At 48.7% G+C, this 25,454-nt stretch overlaps 1 protein-coding gene across 8 annotated transcripts in view; it reads right to left on the minus strand.

Annotated features, from left to right (window-relative positions):
• The window catches only part of CAPN13 (calpain 13), a 175,878-nt gene that overhangs the window by 13,188 nt on the left and 137,236 nt on the right, over positions 1-25,454 (minus strand). For all 8 annotated transcript variants that reach the window (XM_074395684.1, XM_074395679.1, XM_074395681.1 and 5 more), the window contains 11 exons: positions 23,549-23,640; positions 19,802-19,876; positions 18,571-18,716; positions 16,623-16,768; positions 11,366-11,377; positions 8,701-8,903; positions 7,470-7,503; positions 7,057-7,113; positions 3,599-3,656; positions 3,459-3,517; positions 1,767-1,835 (listed from right to left, as the gene is read on the minus strand). In XM_074395684.1, the coding sequence (XP_074251785.1) occupies positions 1,767-1,835; positions 3,459-3,517; positions 3,599-3,656; positions 7,057-7,113; positions 7,470-7,503; positions 8,701-8,903; positions 11,366-11,377; positions 16,623-16,768; positions 18,571-18,716; positions 19,802-19,876; positions 23,549-23,640 (951 nt within the window). The remainder of the gene's footprint in view (positions 1-1,766; positions 1,836-3,458; positions 3,518-3,598; positions 3,657-7,056; positions 7,114-7,469; positions 7,504-8,700; positions 8,904-11,365; positions 11,378-16,622; positions 16,769-18,570; positions 18,717-19,801; positions 19,877-23,548; positions 23,641-25,454) is intronic.

Consider the following 25,454-nt stretch of genomic DNA (forward strand, 5'->3'; position numbering starts at 1 on the left):
CCTCATAGGTTTGTGGCAGGGAGTAAATGACCAAATATTTATAAAGTGCTTGGGAGAGTGCTTTGCACATTAGTGAATGCTCTGTAACTGAAAGTAGGTTAGAATTGCATCCTGGAGCCCAGCACAGGGGCAGAAGCTGGTCACTGGAACAGAGTGCTTTTGTATAGGGTGGCTGTTGCCTCTACCCAGGTCTTTTCAACCTCTACCTAATTCTCCTTATGATCCTGATCAACATCATATTTCACAGACGAGAACACTGATGCTCAGGCAGGGAGCACCTGGCCTTGGATTGGGTGTGTAAGTGCCACAGGACTGAGCTCATTTGGGTCTATGCCTAGCTGTCCCCAGGAGCTACTCCAAAGCAAAGTACCCACACGCAGGCATGTGACTGAGGCCAACTGTAAGAGGCAACTGTTGCAAAATAGCAGCTGGACAATCTTTTGGGGACCTTATTTGGCTTTTGGTGAGTGCAAGGACAGACCTAGAGTGTTCTCAGTCAGGCAGTCACTTGCTCTTTCAGATTCTCTTAATAATAATTTGGTCAATTATTCAGCATTTCTGAACCCCTGCTGTTTTAGACACTACAGGGGTGCTGGAGAAGAGTGGATATGAGAGAACCCTTGCTCACAATCTCATAGGGGAGCAGACATACTGGCCATTGCAGTGCCCTGCAATGAAATGAGAAACCAGGTGGCCCCTAGTCAGGGTCAGGAGATGTATACTGAAATAGCCACACAGGAACACTCTTGTTTTTTCAGCCTTTAGGCATGTTATGAAAGTATTTAGTGGCATGGCTAGACAGTCAATGTATTTATTGGCATTTATTAGTTTTTAAAAACAGATTATACTTCTATCTGGCATGTGTGGATGCATGCTACAAGAGAAATTCTGAAGCATGTTCACTAGGTGTTCATGGTCTCTCTTGGGTTGGCAAGATCATGTCTTCTAAGTTTATTTTGCCCATCTATATTTTCTGTTTTTCTGCTAAGACAGGTATTGCTTTCCTAATGTGATGTTGTTGATAAGTACAAGATGATGTGACAACACACTGTGGCTGGCCCTGACAGATACGGGTTCAAGTGTTATAGGCCGGAGGGGCACTCGCGGGGTCACAAGGTCCAGCAGAGCCCCCAGGGAAGGTGTGGTAGAGGTTGGACTCTCAGGGTGGGTGGGCACTGGCCAGTCTCAGGGAGGGGGGAGATGGGAGGGCCAGACTGAAGGGGCAGAGGTGTGACATTTACAGGAAATAGTGAGGTATCTCATACTGGAGTCTAAAGGAGAGGGTTCGATGAATGGAAAGGGCTTCTCCTGGGCCCCAAATAGGGATCCACTCAGAGGGTCTTGTGTGCCACCCTGAGGGTTTAGACTTTGTCCTAGGAACAGTGGGGAGGCCACACTGAGACCTCAGGCCACATCTGTGTTTTTGACAGATCCTCTGGCAGATGGATTGGATGGGAATAAGATAAGTTAGCAGGTGTTGCAGTGGATGGAGAGGTGGGGAGAGGCTAGTGGGCAGCTTTAGCTTACAGGGACAGCATTCTCCTCCCACCTCCGAAGCATCCCTCATCCTGACACCTAATCGGGCATTGCCTTATGCCTTCTAGAGTTGCACGTACGTCTCCCCAGACATGTGGGCTCTCCTTGAGGGCAGGGATGAGGTTTCCTCTTCTTTCATACACCTGAACCCTGGTGCAGGGTTAGACACCCAGGAAATCCTTGCTAACTGGATGGAATGAGAGTGCTAGTCACAGAGACTGTGCCTATACCTGGTAGTGGACGAGGCGCTCCCACAGTCGAGCGAACTCCTGTTGGTCCAGCCGCCCATTCACTTTCAGCTGGGTAAGGAGTTAAGAGTGAACCAGCCAGTGTGCAAGGTGCGCAGAGGGGCTGTGTCCTGCCAACGATCACTAGCAACACAGTTGGTCCAGCATCACCTAGACGTGGCCCCATGCCAGCTGGCTTCCACTGTGTCTGAAAGGGACCTGGCTTAGATATGTTTTACAGAGTAAAATGAGTGCTTGGAAGAAGGAAGCCCCGAGGAAAAGAGGCCAATATCACTTGCATCCGAGGGAAGAGAGGGGTCTAGAACACAGCCTCCACCAGTTGGAGTGGGCACTCTGACTCTGGAGGTTGGGGAGGAGCACGAAGGAGTCTTGGCAACCACAGAAGCAGTGGCCACAGGTGAGCATGTAGAGCTCTGTGTGCTTAAGTGCAGAGGGAACACATCCCGTGGGCATGTTAAAGCCAGCCTTGGCTGCTCCGTATGATGGGTTCAGTGATGACTAATGAAGGGAAAAGTATTAACCTCTGAGAATTGGAAGGGGAGCCAGCGAGTGAGTAGGAAGGAGGCTGAAAGAGGCCTGTCTGCTTTGCAGGGGTCCAGCAAACATGACCTCCCCTGGGATTACCCACCTCGGGCCATGGGACTGTGAGGACCATTTGGATTCCTCTGTGGGAGATGGGCAATGTCTCTGATGGATTCTAAACCACAGCCAGCAGAGACAGGGCCTGATTTATGATTTCATCAAAAAGCCCTCTTGTTCTACAATGGCCGGCTTCACAGTTCCAGTTGAGCCTTGTCAGCAGTGTGGGAGTGGGGCAATGTGTCTCGGCGACAGCACACTGCTGAGTGAAGGGCTGGTAGGGCAGCATCTGGGGGTCCACACTCGTGGAGTCAGCCTCTCCTGCCTGCCAAGAGAGGGGTGCACAGGAGGAGGATGGCTCACTGGGGGGTGGAAATCGGGAGGAGGGGCAGAAACCTGGGGTTCTATTACTGGTCCTGCAGTTATAGCCACGTGCCTGGAGTGAGTCCCTGAACTGCCTCCACCCAGCCTCTCCTGCTGCAAACGCAGCATGGTAACAGTGATGGGGTGGAACTGCTGTGTAGACCAGGTAGTTTTCTAGGTTTTGGTGGTAGTTATCTTGATTTAAGTGGGGACATGTTGAGTAAGATATTTAAATAATGGAGACTCCTCCAGTAGGAAGGCAATGGGTGAAAGGGAAAATAGTTCCCCTTGGTGCCATAACGGGGTGGTTTAGGATAAGGTTAGAGCATGGACTTTGGAGGCTGAAAGCTCCGACTTCAAATCTGGGCATGAGTCCCGACTAGCTGTGTGATCTGGGCAAATTACTTAACCTCTCTGAACTCCTGCTTCTTCCACTGTATAATGAGATGATACTTTTTGTATCAGAGGGGTTGCTTCAAGAATTGTAGGAGACATACACACACAGAAGTACACCAATCGGCACAGAGTAGGTGCTTGATAGACGGTAACTATTGTCATTGTTGCTGCGGAGCATTGGTGAGTTAGTAGAGAATTCCAAGAAACTCAGGGACAAGGAAGAAGAGAAAATATTGAGAGTGAGAAAAGGGTTCCCTACTGTCCTAATTAAGTCCCCGGGAAGCCCACAGAGCAGAGGGGAGCTCAGAGCATGGGAAGGATGACCGCAAAGGATACTTCCATCAGAGCCACCAGGCTGCGGCACTCATCCAAGGAGAATGTGTCCTCTGGAGGGCCTGAGTAGAGAAGCACAGGAAGGACTGGAGTGTTGAAATGGGGAGGAGGATGGGGCCAGCTTGCCCTTGGGCTGCTCTTACCTATCAGAAGCTCCTGGTTGAGAAGGCTGTGGAGCTGGGTGGCATCAATGTCCAGCCTCTGATCAAACAAGGAAGGAATGCAGGAATTATTATCAGTCCCAGGATCTGAGAGGCACATCTGTCTGCCTGTAAAAGCACTCAGATTTCCAAGCACTTAGTCCCCACAACATATCCATATTACCTTCATCACGAAGGCTTACCTGACGGCTCCCAGCCATGGTAGTGACTCCCTCCCCTGGACATCCATTGTGCTGGTCACTCCTGATGCTTGACCCTTGGTGTGGGTGACACTGCATTTCTCTTTTTATCCATTACTGGACTGAAAGCAGTGTTTGCTTCCTCCCCACCCTCCCTGGCACTTGGGAGCCTCTCAGCGTAAGGATTGTTGAATGAATCAACTCAGCCCTTCAGATGTACTCCCCATCTGCTTCCAGGAAGACACTAGAAAAAGTATGACGACTGTGTGCATGGGTATATGTGTACGTGTGTGATAATAGGAGTTAAAAATACCAGAGATGTGGGTTGAGAGAAATCGCTATCATCGAGCACATTACTTAGCATTAATTTTTCCAGCCACTGAAGCAAAAAGGGAGACATCATGGTTTTCTTTGGATTAAGAGCAGGAAGCAATTGAGGTTGGGAGGGAGGAACTCTTCCTAGCCTCAACTTCTAGGGCAGTTAACTGTATTTGATTCAGTTTTATACTGGGGGCATCCAGCAGGTTGACAGGCAGTGTCTTTATGACAATTTCACAGAGATGTGGAGCTGTTCTATATGCGGCTGTTCCTCACATCCAGCCCGGGGAGGACAGAGGGGATGGTATGCTGCTATCACCCTGGGAAAGCATTTTCATGGGGAGCTGGCACTGGAGAGAGTTATCAGCAGGTGGCCCTGTAGAGTCGCACTGGTCAGGTGGAAGAGGGTGCCTCCTGGGGGGTCTTCTGAGAATCAGCACCTTCCGTCTCCCAGGATTGGCCTTACCACCTTGAACTGGAAGCACAAGCAGCACCAGAGTCTGTCCTGATGGGGTCCTCATCTAGAAGGATGACCCCTCAGGGTACCCTTGAGGAGAATATCCTGCTAGTGTCTGAAAATGGTCCTCGGGTCATTTCTCCAACATCTCAAACTTTGGGTTGTATCAGGAAAGTTGCTGCGTGCCTACTACAACTGAGTTTCTTTTAAAAACTCAGGACACCTCGCTTTGAATAGCAGTTAGTATGCTAATGAGGAGCTCCAACTTCCATGAAATCATCCACTAGGTTATAAACAGCTTTGGGGCATGAACCATATCTCTTTCCTCCTCCATATTCCGTGCGAGGACAGAGCTTGCCCTGGGTCTGGCACTCCATAACCAACCAAAAGGGTTTGAGGAGATGAGGGTGGGAATGAAGGTGAGGGTTGCTGAAACAATCTAAAAAATTGCATGTTTGCCTCGGCCACCACAATTCAAGATCCCCAAAAGCGATTCCTTGGCATTCCCCAAGCTTAGTGTGGCACTTGGAATGTCCGGGTCCTAGGTAAATGCTGGCTACTTGGTGGGTAGAGCTGGCCCGTCTCAGAGTCTAAGTGCGTCCTTCACTTCCCGCAGGTGGACCCTGGGTTATAGCGCTACCACCACCACCACGGTGAGTGCAGGGGACTAGTGCTAGTGGCAAGTCACTGTATTAGTTTAAATCTAGTTAAAGTGATAGAAAAGGTCAGAAGAGAGGCCACAGTGAGTGTGTGGGGGAATATTTTGCTTTAAACTTTCTCTGGAGGACACAGACCCTGAGGATAACTTGTAGGACGTACAGAATAATGCCAGTGGGCCCCCTGCTCAAGAGTGCCCAGCTGAGAGTTGAAAGGGGGCTGGAATTCATTCTCTGTTTTGCTTCCCAGCCATGTACCTGGCAGAATGCCACATCAGGGTCTTATTCTAATTCCCACGAAGGCCCCATATGGGCCACCAGTCACCCTCTGTGAGGAGGCATTTGGCTGTTGTTTGGAAAAGTCCTGATCAGAAAATCTGTCCCATCTTCACATATGACAAACATTTTTATTTTAGAGGTGCAGGTGCATGGGCTGTGTGTGAGCATTTGCCACCTGCCACTGAAGAAAGCTTGGTCTCAGGCATCCTAATCAGGCCCTGCTAACCACCTTGGGGCAGCTAACCTTCACTCAGGCATCTGCTCTGGGGGAGGTGATCTGTCTTAATTCAACAGACATGATTGAGCACCTCTTCATGCCAAGGACAGTGATCAGTATTGGGAACAACAAGAAATGCCTGTGATATCATCCCTGCCTTTGGGAGCTTGCAGACTGAGGATGGTCATCTTGGCTGGCCTTGTCATGCCCTGAGTGAAGTGCTTCCTGAATCAGCCCGGATGGTGGACCTGGATCCTGGGCTGGTACTGACTTCATGGAGATCTGTGTACCTGTGTTCAGCTGCTCTTTGCAACACATGCCCCTCGTTCCAGCCACATTCTTCTTCTTTTTTTTTTTTTTTTTTTGAGGCAGAGTTTTGCTCTGTCGCCAGTCACCAGGCTGGAGTGCAGTGGCGTGATCTTGGCTCACTGCAACCTCCCCCTCCGGGTTCATGCAATTCTCCCACCTCACCTTCCCAAGTAGCTGGGACTACAGGCACGCACCACCACACCCAGCTAATTTTTGTATTTTTTAGTAGAGACGGGGTTTCACCATGTTGACAGGGATGGTCTCAATCTCTTGACCTCGTGATCCACCCGCCTCAGCCTCCCAAAGTGCTGGGATTACAGACATGAGCGACTGTGCCCGGCCTACTCATTTTTTCCTACTTTGGCCCAGGCTGCTTATGGGTGACTGCTGCCCCATGGCATCCTTCCTGTCCTTGGCCTCTTCCTGGTTCAAGCTGGCAGTGTATAGATCATCATCAGTATCACTTTCCACTTTCCACACCAACCCAGTGATTAACGGTAAGAGGCCCATTGTGCAGAGCCCCTGGCAGCTGTTTTCTTCTGACAAGTCAAGGAGTTCTTTATAACAGTTTATTAAGCCATTAAGAAAATCCTGTGTGCACATAGGTGGCTTGGCAGCAAGGATGCTGTATGTGCTGTCTGAAGCTGGCTAGCTCTTGAAAGGAACGATGCCAGCTTGGTGGGAGGTGGCCGAGTAGGACAAGGAAAGGTTTCAAGGGGGACTGCCAATTGCTTGTTTAAAGATTTAGAAGGCAATATACCTCACACCCCATAATTATCCCCTCCCTTTCTAAGCTCTATATTCCATCTTGATGTCACCCAGATGACACTGGGTGGGGTGCCACGTCTCTACAGAACTTGGCAGCCAGAGTAGATCTGGAGATGATCCAGAAAGAGAGGCAGATAAAATAATCCATCAAGTCACTTCTCCTCTCTGCATCCTGATAAGGGCCAGTGAGAGCTGTCCCTCCCTCAGGCCCTCTATCTCCGCTCCTGCGTAAGGGCCCTGGGTGCTAGGTACCATACCTGCTGAGCGAATCTGTAGAAAATGCTTTCTTGGGAGCCATGTTCTGAAGGACTTCCCTGGATCAAAGGGAAAATAGCTGATGTTAGACTTCTGGGGAAGGAGGAAGCCATCTAGTAGAGCAAGGGCGCAACAACCCCTGCCAAGGTCTGAAAAAGGTTTTATCTGGCAGTTGGAAAAAGCCTTCTGGGGAATGAGAGAACTGAAGTTTGTAGAAGGGAGAGGAATGGGTTGAGCCTGGCCTTGGAGGCCTGGTCCTCTCCCCCTACCCTACCCCTTTGAGCTATCATTGGCCTGTCATGGTGTCTCTCTTTTCACTGGTCGGTGGGGAAGCGGGGCAAAGAAGGAGACGAAAGCTCTTGGGGATGGGATGCGGCCAATAAGGCTGGCCAGCCAAACCTTGCTGCATACCTACCTTCAGGCTGCGGTTGAAATGGCTGCTCAGGTGCCTAGAAAATCAGAGGACAGTTTGACAAGTTACAGCACTGTGGCCACAAGCCCAGCCTTTTGGCTGGACATAGTAGGGTCTTTAACTGTTTAGTATATGGTTCCTTCCACAACCAGATATACACGTCCAGCAACCCCCATTGCCAGAATGGCAGATAAGCTCTGTGTTAGGTTCCATCCCTGATTGGTGGTATAATGGCAGCCTGGCATGATGGACTGAGAAGGTCTCACCCACGCTCAGCTAGGAAGATGGCCATGATGATGGCGACGTCTGCCTCAGGCCCAAGAGGAGACAAGGAGCCCAGTGGGGATGAGCACCTGTTGGTCCCAGTCTTGAACAATTAAGTTGGCATGCAAGACCCTCTGTGATGGACTCTTTCTTTCAGGCCCATCTTTCACTGTCTCCGTGCTACACGCCACATTCCAGGCCGTGTGAATGCTGGCCATGTACACCTTCCTGTGGAGATGCCGATGCTACTTATTCTCCAAGCAGCCCTGTGCACAGCCACTTCCCTGTTGCCATTCATGCTTTTTTCTTCTACCTACCTTCCCATGGTCACCACTGCCTTCCCTTTTAAACATTTTTTTTTTTTTGAGACAGAATTTAGCTGTTGTTGCCCAGGCTGGAGTGCAATGGCATGATCTTGGCTCACTGCAACCTCCACCTCCTGGATTCAAGCAATTCACCTGCCTCAAACTCCCGAGCAGCTAAGATTACAGGCATGTGCTACCATACCCAGCTAATTTTGTATTTTTAGTAGAGACATGGTTTCTACATGTTGGTTAGGTTGGTCTCAAACTCCCAACCTCAGGTCATCCCTGCCTTGGCCTCCCAAAGTGCTGGGATTACAGGCATAAGCTACTGCACCAGCCCCCTTGTAAACTATTAAATTATATTTTTCTTCAAAGGCCGGCTCAAGTGCCATTTCCCTCAAGAAGGCTTCCTCAGTCCCTCCTGCCACTCAGTCCTCCCGTGCCACTTTGCGTTTCCATCTGGCATGGCCCCATCCTGTTTGTAGGCTGATTCTTGGTTCATAGACTTCCTTGCCCCCGCCTCCACTCTACAGCAGGACCCATATCATATCCCCAGTGACATAGCACGTGATGCACGAATGCACAGAGCCCTGCCCATAATGACACAATGTGTTTTTATAAAGGTAAGTAGAAGAAAACATTCAGAATCCCAGAGGGTTCCATACCTGCCTCTGTTCGGCATTTTCAGGAAGATTCGCAGCAAGAACTCCACTGATTTTCTCTGGGTTTGTACAGCCACAACATAGTTCCCAGGGATCAGCTGGTAGGTTCTGGTGAAGTTGCGGTGGAATTTTTTATTTGAGTCTCGGACTTGGACAGCATTTCCAAATGGGGAAAAAAACATGGGTGGAAGTTTCTCCTGGAACCACTGGATCAAGACGAAACACAATTATTGTGAGAAAGCCTCCTCAGTGCATGAACCCCAGGCATCAAGGGAGACTCACCACCTTCCAGACCCTCTCCATTCACCAAGTTAACATTACAGGCTGTGCAAATGGAGACCGTGCTCAGCTGAACTCTCAAAAAGCAGTAGAGTTTAGACTGTCATTTCTTCTAGACCCTGGATACTACAATGAATGCAAAGAAATGCTACACACAGTTTTATCTCAGTAAGTCTAACTGCATCTTGGGTTTCTGAGTTTTCTTTCCCTGCTTATGTAGAAAGAAAACTTCCATGGAAACTGGTGACATCATTTCAACACTGATTTTCTTCTGGGGTCTTGAAAGCCCCTTCTCCCCTGAATGTTTAGCAAAGTGCTTTGGACTGCTATACTATTACAGAATTGAATTCTTTGCACTCCCTCTGTTTCATCTCTCCAGTGAAGGCCCAAGATTTCTTCTCATTGGAGAATAATGGGCCCTGATCATTTTCCTTTTATTTCAATATTTTCTTAGAGATAAAACAATAAATATAATGCAGTTCCTATTACCAGATGTCACATACATATTATATAATAAAACCCCCTTGCTAAACAAATTTTCCCCACTACAGTCAAGCATAGGGATTCCATTTAGAATGGTTATGCAGCAGGAAATGATTATTTATGAGCTATGCCTGGCAGGGAAAACAGGAAAGGGGGAAGTTTCTATTCAGGGGTAGGGACAGGGCTGGGCTCCCAGGTGAAACAGGAGATAGGCCACTGCCCCAGGGGTATGGCAGGGTGACGTTTCCAGTGCGATTCTGCTGACATTAACAGCAGCATCAGCAGGTTTGGGATCCTGACTTGCTTGGACCCTTATGGCAAAAGCAATGATGGAATGAGCTCTTCTCCAGAGTCAGCAGTGTCGCGTGGCTCTGGGCATGGGTGAGTGTGCACGCATGTGTGGGTGCACGGAGAGGCAGTGGGCATGCAGAGGTGTGTGGGCAGCATGCCTCCTACAATTAGAAGGCAAGGGCCTCCCTGCTTACCCGTTATCCTGTCCTGCTCCCTCTGTTGGCCCCTCATAGCCCTGTCCAGGCTCCTGATCCTTCAGAACAGACTTGCTCAGTGGCAATGAGAAGTGTGAGCGTGGGGGAACAATGGCGGCAGTTCTTGGTCCACTGCTGAGTACCCAGCATCAACAAACCACAAAGCAGGGCTGGTCATGCACAGACCTGACTCTGTAGTTCCAGGGATGGGACCTGTGCTTTTTCCTGGATTAAGTGCCAGCCTGTTCTCCAGCTCTGGGACCTGAGATGCTGATGGCTTCTTGCACCTGAGTGTTTCTCTCAATGCCCATCCCAACCCTCCATTTCACGGGTGGGATGTCAGGGACCAGAGTCAGATCCTGACCCCAGCTCTGTGGCTGGGCCACCACTGTCACAGACAGGCTCCCCTGGAAGGACTGGAGGTGCTGTAGTCACTCTTTGTTGTCTGTGGCCACATCCTGCTCCCCTCTTTCATCTGTGGTCCCTGGGAAGATGCACCTCCCTTTTGGTGGCTCAGAAGTCTCAGCCGTGGGCAGAGGGGTGGGTCTGAGTGCCTGTGAGGACAGGTATTCCAGACTCCATCTTCCTTCTCCATCTTTCCTCATATGGGTAAGTCACTTTTCACCAATCCTGAGCCAGGTGATCTGTTTAGGAGGGCAGCAGTTTCTTGCAAGAGGGGCTCAAGGATGTACCTTGAAGCTGCATTTGGATATCATGCATCCTACTTATGGTGAATTTGGAGACTGGCTACTTTAGGAGACTGAAGATCTTTCCAATGTACCCCTTAGTGCTGCTCTCATATTAAATAAAAAGAAACCAGCTCTATCAATCTTATCTATCAGGAGCACGTGCCTGAGGATGGTCTCACTAGAATGTTAAGAAGAGAACAGTCGGCCGGGCGCGGTGGCTCAAGCCTGTAATCCCAGCACTTTGGGAGGCCGAGGCGGGTGGATCACAAGGTCAAGAGATCGAGACCATCCTGGTCAACATGGTGAAACCCCGTCTCTACTAAAAATACAAAAAAGTAGCTGGGCATGGTGGAGCGTGCCTTTAATCCCAGCTACTCAGGAGGCTGAGGCAGGAGAATTGCCTGAACCCAGGAGGCGGAGGTTGCAATGAGCCGAGATCGCACCATTGCACTCCAGCCTGGGTAACAAGAGCGAAATTCCGTCTCAAAAAAAAAAAAAAAAAAAAAAAAGAAGAGAACAGCCCAAAGGGTCTAAGCTTCAGACCAGCACAGCCAAATATTATCCTGCTTTGTGAACCTGTTTAGGGATTCTAGACCTGTGTCTGATGTAAGACTTAGTGAGACTGAATTTGCAGCCACTGAACACATGGAGGCCACGAGCATTGGAAGAGGCCTAACACTTCGCCAACGGACAGCAGCGGAGGCGCGGGGCAAGGGCGGTGTGGAGCCATACCTGCGAGCCAGCCTGTTGGAAACAAAGGCAGATTTAGGAACTCAAACCCAAACAAAAAGACACTGGCTCACTGGTTTCATCCCTGCATTCCTCCTCCTTTTCTTCCTCTCTTTAAAAACATTTATTTTATAACTATTATGCCACAAAGCATGTTTTAAACACTGATATATCACTGTCTAATAAGATGAAGTAAACACAAAAGACGTCTTTCTTATTAGAAACAAGATACACCATCCCTTAGAGTCTTCTAACACTATTGCTCTCTAACTTTCGTGATTCAACCAAGCATTCATGGACCAATCTCCAGACTAGTTTTAACAGACACATAACAGCTGTAAGCAGACATGACTGTTCTAAACGTATTAGGTATGAATTTTACAAACTTTATCTATATCTGTGATAACAAAGGCGCTGGAGAATGTTGCACCTTCTCTAAGTTGCATGGTGAGAATCACCAATAGTGTGGTAGAACTTACAGCCCTTTCCAAGGCCATGGCTCTTACAGCCTGAAGGTGTGAGCCCATGTATCTCCCCATGCTGTGGACTGATCTGGTGATCCACTAGGTATTAAGATTTCCTCTGACAGCTTTATGTAATGGATCAATGAGAACCTCAAAACATTTGTTCATGGAACATGTTCCTCCTCCTTGTGTGGCCTGCCTGTTCCCTGGCACACCTAGGGGTGAACTGGGATGACTGGTTACTCATTCTCTGTGTGGGGTTGTAAAAAGTGAAACCCACTCAGTTGCAGAGAACAGCAAGAGAAGGGAAACTGAGGCAGAAAAGGTGTCTGAGAGGAGGAGGTGTTCTTTGGTCGGCCCAGCAAGGTGTAGATACTTTTCACAGCAATGATGATCACATTGGAATGAAGGGGGAGATTTTGACACGGCCTGCAGCTAGCATAGAACCTGGTGCAGATGTAAACTCCCTACCATAGGGAGCATCCCTGAGAAGTCAACTTATTTTATTTCATCAGACCACTGTTAATAGATGGGAATTTGTTCTTGCACCCCCACCCCCATGCTTGTAGGAATGTACATGTGCCTATGAATGGGGGGATACCCATGTTCCAGTCTTTTCATGTAGAAGGAATACCTGAGCATGCAGTTCCATTGTAAGCCTCTTTACAGTTTGCAAAGCACTTTTATGTAATGTGTTGGATATTCACAATAATCATACAAGCTGATGCTGGGCTCCCTATTTTATGGGTGTAGAAACTGAGGCTCAGCAGTTTAAGAAGCAGAGTTGGGAGCAGGGCAAGCTGTGCTGCTTGCTTTGTAATCAAGCCCGGCCACCCCCAGGTGATGTCTTCCTTAGTTGGCTTGGGTTTTGATCCTTTTCCACTGTTGACCCTGGGCCCCACCCATGTGTACAGACCTCTCAGTTTTCCGAGGCTGACTTCTCTGGAGGCCAAGGGTGAGCTGGGAGGAAGGTGGAAAGTCCAGGCCTTGGGGAGAAACTCTGGGGGAGGTGGGGATGAAATGGCTTGTCCACCCTCATCCTTTTCACTGTCATGTCTTCTCCTTGCCTATTCATATCCCATCTGATTTGGTGGACTGATTTGGTGATCAAATACCCCATTGGGGGTCTGTCTGGCTGGACATAAAGCAGAGCAGTGCTCCTACAGCAACTGGGGAGTCACAGGCTCATGCCAGAGCTGGAACATCATCATAGCATCAAGTCAGCACTGGAGCCATAGATACCATGTGAGCCCTGGAGCCTTCTGAGCGCCTGACTGCTGGCAGGTACATAGCTGTTTTTCAGCTGCACTGGGAAACAACTCAAGTGCCATTTGAGTTGTCCAGATCTGAACTGTTCTTTGGTGTTTAACTCAACCAGGATCTTGCAAGATCTGCTGGGATCTCCAGGAAGCCTGAGGAGCTCTTGGGGCTGAGCGTTCCTTCAGCAAATTGGGGAATGGTGAGAAGTAACACATCTCTGGCAGCAAAGTAGGGAAGTGGGCTTGATATCATTTTAAAATGTTGTGGTTACAATCTAGGTAGAGTTCCTGAATGGTGAAGACTTTGGGCGAATCAATACCATGCCCCTGATCACCGTGTAAGCAGAGCCTCAGAAGTGGTATGCGTGTTGGGGTAGCTCTGATCCCTCTCTGGGTTTCTGTTTTGGCTCAGAAAAGGGCAGCATTGGTCGAGATGTTTTTGGTGGCCTCTTTGGTGCTTGAGCTGGTCAATCCTGGTTGGGCAGACTGGGGGCCTCAGTTCCTTCTCATCCTTTCCCAGATCTTTGCCTCTGCCTCCAGCCTTTTCTTCCCAGAGAATCCAAAGCTGGAGAATCTGAGAATGAGGGCCCTCTTAGAAGGCACCTGAGTCAGCAGGAATTCTGATCAGAAAGCCGTGGAAACTAACTCAGGCTGGGGTGGGCTGAAAGATGCTTCTTGGAAGAACAGCTCACAGGTTGCTAGAAAATACAGCCCAGAGGTGGGCAGGGGCCAGACAAAATGGATATACAGCAAATAATCCTCAGTCATTCCACCTGTTTTAGTTATTTTCTCATGTGTCAAGGCTCTGAGTGACTGAGTGTGTGTGTGAAGGGATTAGGGGGTTAGGGGAATGAAGGGATCATCTAATTGGGCAAGCCAGGGTCACAGGTCTACAACTTTTGCATCCAAGAGCTTGGCTCAGGGAATATTTGGCTTCTTTATCTGCTTGCAGTAGGAGGCTGGGCTATGCGTCCTACCAGGATTCCCCTAATGTGGAAAAGGTGTTCAGGTACCGAGTGATGACGAAAATGACAACAGTGTTCTATTATATACTTAAGAGATGTCCTTTGATAGCATCAGCAGTTTTGAGGCACCTCAAAATTACTGTGTTAAACCCCAGAAATTTCTCTCCACCAAATTCCTGAAATTTGAAATCAAAACATGGTCAAGGAAAGCAGAACACAAAAGCTCTCCTTCTGCTAGAGCCAGAATCTCTGTGGTTTTGGGGCCGACAGAATCACCAGAAAGGCATGCACCAAGCCCTACTGAGAGCCCTGGACCTGAGACCCTAAGTCCTGGGATCAAGCACTCCTGTCACCTCTGAGGTGCACCTTGCATAGGGCATTCCTGTCTGGGCTTTAGCTTCTACACCTACAAAATTGAGACTAACTGGGCTTTTGAGACGATGAATGTGAACATGCTTGTACTTCTGAAGTACAGGTTGAGCAACCTTAATCCAAACATCTGAAATCCAAAATGCTCCAAAATCCAAAACTTTCTGAACACCAACATGATACTCAAAGGAAGTGCTCATTGCAGCATTTTGGATTTCGAATTTGGATTAGAGATGCTGAGTCAGTAAGTATATAATGCAAAGATTCCAAAATTCTCCAAATATCAAATGCAAAATACTTCTGGTCCAAAGCATTTCTGATAAGAGAGACATGATCTGTATTCTCTCACTGTGAGGCCCTCTTATTAGTGTGAACCACAGCCAGTGCACAGGACTGTTCAGCCATGACTGGGGTACCCAGGAGCCCTGCCTGTCCATAAACGCACTGAGACCCAAGGCTGTGAATTTTGCCTTCAGCTCAGTGAACAGAAACTGAAATCATTCCTAGAGACACTATATTCCAAGCTCTATCCAAGTCTGTTAAAGGACCTCTGATAGCCCTGGTGCTCAGAAAGGTGACTTGTGTGTTTGACTGAGGTCTTGGGGGACCTCTGGAAGCCAGTCTCAGCTCTGCAATTAACTCTGACCATGTCACTTCACCTTTTGGGGCCTCAGTTTCTTCAACTCTAGTATGAGGAGAGAGGATTCCAGCATGTAATGAATACATGATCTTAATTATCCAAATTAGTGCAAAGAAGCTGTGGAGTTATGATTTGAGAACCTTCACTTTATTTCAGGGATGCATTGAATTGTTTGGGGGGATAGCAGGGAGTAGAGATATCAGATTGTCTTTTGCAGATTTTTTTTTTCTTAAATGTTGTCTGAAAAGTGACTTCCCCTAGGTAGCCCATTACTGGATATATACCCAGAGGAATAGAAAGCATTCTACCATAAAGACACATGCATGTGAATGTTTATTGCAGCACCCTTCACAACAGCTAAGACATGGAATCAACCTAAATGCCCACCAATCACAGACTGAATAAAGAAAATGTGGTACATGCACACCATAAAATACTACGCAGCCACAAAAAGAGCGAGACCATGTTTTTTCTGGGAAACTGGGAGCTGAAAGCTATTATCTTTAACAGACTAATGCAGGAACAGAAAACCAAATATCGCACGTTCTCACTTATAAGTAGGAGCCAAATAATAAGAACTAAGAACACAAAGACAGAAACAACAGATACTGGGGTCTACTTGACCTGGGAGCTGGAAGCTATTATCTTTAAGAAACTAATGCAGGAACAGAAAATCAAATATCGCACGTTCTCACTTATAAGTGGGAGCTAAATAATAAGAACTAAGAACACAAAGAAAGAAACAACAGATACTGGGATCTACTTGAGCGGGAGGGTGGGAGGAGGAAGAGGAGCAGAAAAGATCACTATTGGGTACTGAGCTTAATACCTGGGTAATGAAATAATCTGTACAACAAACTCCCATGACATGTGTTTACCTATGCAACAGACCTTCACGTGTACCCCCAAAACTAAAATAAGAGTTTCATAAAACCATGAAAGGAGAAAGAGCCTAGGAGGACAGGAAACCTGGCCTTGGATGAGTAGCCAAGCAGAAGTTTGCATGCCAGCCACCAAACTATGACTCAACTTTGGTCTAAACGTAAGAGAAAAACGTACCTCCTGGGTTTACACTCAGAATAGTTTAGACAGCTTTTTTTTTTTTTCTAAACAACTTCCAAAAGTTAGCCAATAATTCTCAAACTTTAATGTACATAAGCCTCTGGAGAGCTTGTGAAAATGTAGATTTTCAGGCTGTGTCTTTAAACATTCTGATTCAGAAGGTCTGGAGTAAGCCCAAAATTTGCTTTGTTAGAACAGCTGGTCTTGGCCCAGGCCACTTTTTGAGTAGCAAGCATTAGATTCTGCAGCATCCCAGGAAACGCTAACAAGCAACACAGGCAGGAGGTGAGTTCCGCTGTAATCATGGCTGAGTATCATCTCTCTGGCCTCAGAGTTTTTTGCACATTTAAACTTGGACTGGATGAATGCTACAGCCTCTTTGGGCTTTATCTCCAAGGCTGTGGTGCAGCCAGATCTCCCAGCCTGGACAGAGCTATTCTCCCAAGCTCAAGGTTTACACTGCATTTCTAAAAGGGAAAGCCCTGAAGCAGGCTGTCTTACCTCAATCACTTGGAAACTGAGTGGAGATTTCTTATCTTCTGCCTTCAGATTTGGTGGCGTGACAGCGACTGTGATGCACACGACAACATTGGTGCCTTCCGTTGGCTCTTGCACAGAGAAGTTGTATTGAGCAACTTCAGGTACTCCTGCATTAGAAAAGAGCTGTTACTAGAGATCTGCTCCACTCCTGGGACACCTGGGCAGGGCCATGTCCAGTGCAGAGAGCTCTGGGGGATTGTGTTGTGAACGCTGGATTGGAGACCTAAGCCCTGGGTCCCAATCCCCACAGTTACTAGTTGAGATATGAGTTTATTTTCTAAACCTTGGCTGCCTCCTCTTAAATACAGGAGAGGTTGTATAGTCCCCACTGAGTGAAAAATATTCCTTAAACTGTAAAGTCAAAGGCTATTTTAAGTGAAATTCCAGAGTTCCCAGCTACATGTGAGCTTATGCATTGGTGGTAACCATCAGAGCCTTGAAATGGCATGAGCCACCCAAGCACAGCTGGAGACAGGAAAACAGGCAGAGAGATGCAGTACTCTTCTATCCAACCGTGATTATCAAAGCCAGAACGAGAGAGAGTGAGCTAATGTGAAAGCCATTAGATTCAAATGCATGAAAGAATGAAGATAAGTCAAGATAGAGATGAAAACTCATACACATCGGAAGATTGGGCTGACAATGGGGAATCTCTGCAAGGGGAGTGGGGAGACACAGACGACCATCACAGCATGGGCGTTCTGTGAGGACTGGATAAGATGGTGCATTAAAATGCATCTAGCAGCACATAGCAGGTGCTCGATAGCTGGCTCCCTTTTCTTTTTCCATTGTAAATTATTACTAAAAATGGCCCTGATGTACAGGTTTTGTTAGTTCATTGAAATGCATTGTATCCCGGGGAGAGGGCTTTGGCCCTGTAATCAGAGAGGTGCAGCTCAGGAAGAAGAATCAGTAAATTTGCTGCCCAAGAGTGACTCAGCAGCTCCTGAGGTTCTTCCCAAGGCCTCCCGGTGACAAGGTTCTCTGAGCAGCAGTTCTATAGATCACTAGATCACTAGAGCCTGGGGGTTGAAAGAGGGACACCCTGGGGTATAGGCTCATTCAAGCAAACCATCTCGACAGGCAGGTGCCCAGAGGAAGAGATGCATACACATCCCTGGGTGCACACACACAACAAACACACTCACACTCACAAATGCATGGTTGATGCAGCCTCTTTTATCCAGGATGCATAAGTACACTCTGGTTCCTTGTCACAGGGAACTATTTCACTCATCAATGCCACAACAGGGAATGGGAGGTCCAGGGAGGGAATGTGACTTTCCCGAGGTCATGATCAACAAGATTCATCTCAGGGGAACCCAAAGATGGGCTCAGAGGCACCTACCCGTGGGACTTCAGCAGGAATACACCGACCAAGACAGGGCAAGGATAGTCTCCCTTGTGTCTGGGTGGTACTCTCCAGGTTCAAGGACAGACAACTATGACTAATTTGACTGCTGAATGTTGGGGAGGCTGAGGACAGGATGACCAATTATGTTTCTAGCATCTCAAGGCCAGTATGTGGCAAAGACAAGGGTCTAACCTAGGCCCCAGCTCTTTTCCTGTGTTCTTTCTGCAGCCCTCCCCCTTGCCCTGGACGTTTACTGGAGGGTGGTGAGCCTGCTGTCCTCCCAGGAAGTAGGAAGGGGTTAGTGGAAGGATAGTGGCACAGCATGGAGGGCTGAAGGAGAATCACATCAGAGAGTCTCCTGGCCCCTGCCAGTAATCCCATTACTAGGTATCCTTGGAGGAGCAGTCGCTGTCCCTTCATGCTGACAAACTGCCCTCCTTTCAGCTTTAGGCTTATGGCCCAGAACCAAGGGCCAGAGAGAGCTGAAGCCATGGAAGGGCTGGGCTGGGCAGCCAGCCTCCAGTCAGGCAGTGTGACCACCAGCTTCATCATTACCTGCAGTGTTTCCTAGAATCACTTGCTTCCTAAACATTATTTGGGACCATCCTTCGTGAAGCTTGTTTCCACGGTCCAGGGTGATGGGAATTTGGCTACATACACACATGGTGGAGAATTTCTGCTGGAAATCTTGACATGACATCCTATTAAAAACAGATTATATATCACTCAGTGACCAGTGGTTGTGTCCCCAGGGTGGGGTTTCTATGACTTTACAGCATAGCTACTGTCCTGCCCAGAGACCGATGTCTGATCCGGGCTCATTCACCATCAAGCACCCTCTGTCTTTTCAGTCCTTCTGCTCCAGGGGCTGGGAGGGCAAGGGCACAGTCAAGTTCTGGGGTCTGCCTGTCACCTGGCAGAAGCTTTATCATTAACTGCCATCTCTTTAACCCATTGATCCAACGGTGAGCCCTTGTATGGCCAGTGGGACGACTGCCAGTCTCTGTCTGCTCTGGGTCCTCTAAGATGCTAGGAACATTGCTTTTACCCTAGGGCATTTTGCCAAGTTTATTGTTGAGGTCTTTATCAGCCTAAAATGGATTCCACACCTAAAATCCCACCTCCTACTGTGATTAAACCAGAGATACTGGGCAGGATTTCCTTATACTTTATATTTGTCCCTCTGATTCTTAATTATTTAGATATAGGCTCCTTTCTATACATGCTAATTTTCATTGAAACACATTACTCAGTAAACCAGACAACCCTCTGAGAAATGTACATGTCATGTTCTGAGATGTGATCATATGGCCGAGAATGTGTTTTCAAAACATCTAGTCCTGCGTGACTTCTGGGTGATGAAGTCAAAGTCTCACCCAGAGCTCCAGAGTCTGCATCCTGCTGCTGTTTTTGAGGCCACACTAGACAAAACTGGGGAGCTTGAGGGTCCCAACAAGATGGTACAGAAAATATGGGCATGATAACCATACATACTAGCTTCCAGGAAACCACAGATTTCAAACCTTTGGTGCCAATATTCTCTTGCTACTAAAATGTCCTGGAAAGTTCAGCATTTATTAACCGAAATAACTTTCCCACCAAGAGGGAGCCCACGATAATTTTCCATTCACAGTTTTTGTGTCTTGGTATAGCAAACAGTCTCCCTCTAAACAGTTCTCTGCAAAGCTATTTTCCATCTTAATAAATGTTTAGGGAAAAGGGCAGGGATTGAAGAGTCGGGTAATAGTTAAAGATTTAAAACAGCATGTATAAGAAGGGTAAATACCAAAACTCGCCATCTCTCTGATTCTTATGTAGCTGGCTTTTCCGTGCATCACGGGTTTCCTCCCACTCCTGAGACCTGAGCGTGGAAACACAAACCACAGCGTGAGATTTTCCAGTGTATTTTATCTCAACCATGTGTGGGTCAACAGGGACCCTCTGCACATGCCACGATTAGTTCCTGGGGAGCACATGGCAAGTGTCATTCTACCTAGGACAGGACCCAGTTATTCTCTACATGTTGACAACTTCCAAAGATCTGTCCCCAGCCTGGTCTTCTTTCCTGAGGTTTAGATGGACCTATGCTACAGTCCACCCCACATCACCACTGGCGTCCCATGGTGACCCCAAATCAGCCTGTCCCTGACCGTCGCCATCCTCTGGCACCTCCTATTGCCCGAGCGAGAACATGAGGAGTCCCTCTCTCACACCTCCACATCCAAACAATCATCAAATAGCATTCATTTATTGATCCTACCTCTTAAATCCCCCTCAAAGCCATGTACTTATTTCTATCCCTCCGGCTGTTATCCTAGTTCGGGCTTCCCTCTGGATATTCACCTGGTCTCCCTGAACTCAGTTCTGCCCACTTTCCTATCCGTTTCCCACACTGACATTGAAATGATCTTTCTACAATGTAAACTCGACTGTATGATTTCCCTGCTTAAAACATATCCGTGGTTCCATATTATTCTCAAGGTGAAGTTCAAACTCCTTAAAGAAAACCCTGGCCTCTGCCACCCTCTTCCTTGTTACCAGCTTCTTACTTCCCTAACCTATCCCCACTCTTGAATTCTGTTCTCCAGCAATAGTGAGTATCGTCATTTTCTTAATACCCCTCCCCCACCCCAACGTTCACCCTGATGCTCCCTGCACCTGACACCCTCTTCCTCCTCTCAGTTCTGTAACCTGCTCATGCTCATCTTTCCTCTTAAAGGGCACCGCTTGTGGGAAGCCCTGCTTGGCCTCCAACTGCCCTCTGCTACAGGTCTTTTGAGTTTCCATCGCCCACTGTGTTACTATTACGTTGTGTATCAGTTGCTGTGTCTCACTAGACTTGCAGAGTCATGAGATTCCTGAGCCTGGCTGGCCATCCTATTGTCACAGGTGTTTCACCCATGCCTTGGCATGTATTAGGTGGGTGCAAAAGTAATTGCATGCCTATTAGCATACAGTGATTTTTTTTGTTTGCTCAGTTAATTAATGCTGCCCACTTTGTTGAAACGATGTGTTCCAGAAGCCAGTCCTTGGGTCTCTGGCGAGGAAGAGACCCTCAAAGGCAGAAGGAAGCAGCTGCCCCTTCTTCAATCCACTCCTTAGAGGGGAGGCATGCTTGTAGGCAATGGGTTTCAGAGGCACAAAGGAGAAAAGGTCTCAATGAGACCTTTCTCATGGATGAGCTTGCATGGGGAGCCTGGGTCCCCTCTGTGCTAGGACAGCAAGGAAGGGACCGTCACTCAGGCTTCCAGCTGCAGGCTGAGGCAGTCAGAGGTGTCATTGTAAAATGGCTATTTTATAATTAAGTGATAATTACATTTTCTGCAGTGTGTAAGGGAGAACAAATGTAGTGTAAATCAATACACTATCGATTCATGCAAGTTTGCCTTTAAGTGTATGCGACTGAAATTTCAATTATGGCTGAGATTAGACCATCCGGCGCTCTACGTCCATCTCCATTCGTAAAAACTAGGGAAGAAATTGACCACCTGCTTGGAGACAGTGGTTATGCAGTCCCCATCACTTCCTTCCAGTGTGGTTTCTGGTACAAAGTGGTGACCCTCAGCAGTCAGCCAAGGTATAATATGTGATCCAACAGAGCAAGTGCTGCTAGATCCGTCTCCCCCAGTCCCTCCTCTGCACACATCACGGCCCTGTTCAAAAGCCTTCATTTATGCCCATGCCTGTAGGGGATAAATCTGGACTTCTGGCATCAGGCTCTCCGGTGCTGGCTCCCAGCACGGTCTCTCCCAGCTTCTTCTGCCTCAGGCCAGCTTGTTGGCCCCGAACAGACAATCGATGTTCCCAGCTGGGTGCCATAGCCTATGTGCCCCCCTCCTATCTAGTGATCTCTTCTAAAGTGACTCATACTTTCTCCACCACAAGACCAACTCAAGTTTAATCCCATCCGTGAAGCTGGGCCTGAACATGCCAGCCCATGGGAAGCTTCTTTTCCCTAAACCCTGGTGTCCCTTGTTGCTTTCACTGGTCATTTGGTATTTAGCAGGGAAAAGTGGGCAAAATATCAGTTGTGACTGTACTGCCTCTCCTGCTACCCTAGGGAATCTGTCCTTGCCATTCCCTTCCCTCTACTTCTAGCCCCACAGGCAGCCTCAAATCAGGGACGCTGGCTGATCCTGTCACCCTCTGGGTCATATTCGGCAACTTGGGGTGATGACTGGGAAGGAGAACTAGAAAAGGCCAGAGGTTATAGGATTTATATTGGAAAGGGCAAAGGATACTCCCGGGAAGGGAGAAAGAATAGAGGTGAGAGAGGAGAGAGGAGAGGGGTTCGGCTGCCTGATTCTCCCGGGGGCATCTGAGGTCACGGCCAGGTTTATTCTAGGAATTCACTGTACTATTGCCTCCCTTATTCCATCTCTGCTTTCCTAGCCCTCCATCCCAATCACGCCTTCATCCCACATTGGCTGAGTGCCCAGGGGTGCCAGGGTCGTGGGGGATCAGAGCAGTCCTGCCACAGCTTAGCCTGGGGTGTCAGGCCTAGAACTGGCTGGCTCTGCATTCGCCTTCCAGAATGCACCTCACTGTACTGATTTCACTGTGTGCTGGGCCTGTTCACATGTGTCTGAACGCTTTGCACTTCCTTTCAGATTGTGTTCCCTGCCCCCAGCCCCACCGGCGACAATGCAACAGCTATAGTGTCATCACACTTTTCATGGATGGACAAAAACCCCTGGAGGAATGAGACCAGGCTGAGTCTCACTGGCTGCCCCCGAGGAGCAAGCAACCTGTTGCGGCCCCTCTGTCTTCTCAGGACCACTGTCTCTTTCACAAGTAGCAAGGGGCTGGGGGCCTAGGGGTCCACACCTCTGGTAGCTGGGAAATGCTAGCCCACTTCCTTGGGGAAAGCACTGACCACACAGCTGGGCCCCCCAAGGGATGTTTTAGCTCTTGTCCCTCCTGCTCTAAACGTGGGCAGGCACAGTTTTATAATTGACATCCCAGGCACCGGGTACACATGGGCATCCGTAGCAGTAGGGAAAGACTGGTGAGCTGAGTAGATTGAGATCCTTGAGTCAGTTTCCCCAACTGCCCCCAGATAGGAAGCCTTTTCCACCCTGAAGATATGACATGCTCTGGATCAGAATCCTATGGGACCTCTCCAAAGCATGAAGTTCCTTCTCTCTATCTATCTCTCTTTTGTCAAGTAGGGGCTTGGCTCCAGCCTGCCCTGTCTCTCGTCACTTGTACTAATTCTGGGAATGTGTGTTCCCTGCTGTAGACTGTAACCTTCTCGAGAAAGGACACTGGGTCTTGTCATCCGTATATACCTCACAGCACCCACTAAACACAGTGCACTTAGTACACGGGTACGCAGTAGGTGCCTCATAGATGATTGGCAGATGGCATCACAGGAGCATGAGATGGACGGATAGCCCCGCGTAGGTGAGAGAGAGCCGGCAAGGCCAGCAGTGAGACGCACAGTAGGTGAGACAGTCCCTCTCTCATGGGCAGGAGGCTTTATTGAAACCAAGCTCTCTGAAGGATGGAGAGAGGTTTCCAGAAGCCATACCCATCACTCCAGCGTCCTTTCCATTCGTCCCCGTCCCAGCCCCAGGGGTTCCACAGGGAGATAATTTCTTCCCAGCCCCTTCTGTATTGAATCTGTAAAGGAAACAGAAAAGGAAACTGTCAGGGCTCTCCAGCAAAAGTCAGCAGAAAGGGGGATGAATGCAGCTGCTTTTTACCTCCAAGGACCAATTTAACTTCTGACCTCATTTGGCTGCAGCCAGAAAAAATGGAAAGGGAAAAAAAAATCAATGTCTTTGCTGCATGCACAGCGTTGGAATGAGATAGACGAGGAAATGGCTCCTCATTCTACTCAGCCCCTCACAAGGGCAGATGCAACTTTATCATTCCCTAAGACTGCGTCCCAGAACCTGAGTGAGTTGAGATTTAATAGCAGATAAATAGCAGGGGATGTCACTTCGGGCTGCGGAGGAGAACTTTATTGGTCTCCAGCCTCCTCCAAGCCCTGCCATGGACAGCATCTCTGTTCCACAGACCCAGCCTGCTTCTCTGCCGGCAGCCCAGTGGGAGCTATGGTGCAGTCTCGACAGCACCGTCATGAGTGAGGAGGGTAGAGGAGGCAGATTTGAGCAAGGCTGAGACGGCCGGGGAACCAAGATAGCTGACGCTAGCCTTCCCGGTCCTGCATCCCTGACCTGATGAGACACCTCGGTCTGAGAGAAGATGGCCAACAATGGCCTGAACCTACCTGCCCACCCTCCCTCCCTTTCTCCCTTTTCTTCCTCCTTCCCTCTTTCTCTCCCTTTCCTTCTTCCCTCCCTCCTTCCTTCACTTCCTTCCTACCTTCCTTCTTTCCCTTACTCCCTCTCATCTGTCCTTCCTTCTTTCCTCTTCTTCCCTCCGTTTATTTTTGCCTCCTTTCTTCCCTCCCTCCCTTCCTTCCTTCCTCTCTTCCTCCCTTCTTCCCGCCGTCTCTTCCTTCCTCCTTCTCCTTCCTTCTTGCCTTCTTTCCTCCCTCCCTCCCTCCCTCCCTTCCCTCCTTCTTTACCCCCTGCCTTCCTTCTTCTCTCCCTCCATCCTTTCCTCCTTCCTTTCTTCTCTCTCTGCCCCCCTGTCCGGGGAAACTCATCATCACTCACTTCAGACAAGGAACACGTAGCTCCTTCACACCACTTAAGCCAGAGGGGAGGACTGAAAATGACAGGAACACAGCAGCTAACCCTTGAACCTGCTTCCCTGGGAGCAGCAGCCCTCAGCATGGCGAGAGGAATTAAAATTTGATTGAACTGTAGCTGTGAGATCGATCTGTGCTAATGTTGTCTGAGGAGACAGAGGCCCAGAGGGGTGAGGAAAGGGGCGAACTTGCTCCGTGATACTTGGTCAGTGGAGAAAGACAACACTCTGAATAGAACAGACGGTCGCTGTACGGGAAGAGAAGCCACAGGTGGAGGCAGGGCTCAGAGCTGGGGGCCACCTAACGTGCACTAAGGAAGTAGCATCAGAGAAGCTAAGCAACTTTCTCAAGACGGCTAAGACAATGGTGGAGGCAGAATTCTCATCCAGCCGTGGTAAGTTTCCAAAGCCCTGACTCCTAGTTTTGGAATTGGGCATGAGTAAAAGTCCATTCTTGGATGTGGCTGTGACCTTGGCCTTGACTGTAACCCTCGAGCCGCCTGGTCAGTGCCCGCGCTCACCAGCAGGGCACTGCTGTGTTGGAGCACCACAGTCATAGCTCCATTCTCGGATGTGGTTGTGACCTTGGCCTTGACTGTAACCCTCGAGCCACCTGGTCAGTGCCCGCACTCACCAGCAGGGCACTGCTGTGTTGGAGCACCACAGTCACAGCCAGGCCCAGGAGCCCGGCTCAGATAAGCCACTTTTGTGTTGCTTCCCTTGTCTGCCCTGCCCCCTGTCCAGTACTTCAGCAGAAGGGGCTCTCCCTTGCAGTG

This window comes from Saimiri boliviensis, chromosome 1, assembly GCF_048565385.1.
Source record: "Saimiri boliviensis isolate mSaiBol1 chromosome 1, mSaiBol1.pri, whole genome shotgun sequence".
Lineage (NCBI taxonomy): Eukaryota > Metazoa > Chordata > Mammalia > Primates > Cebidae > Saimiri > Saimiri boliviensis.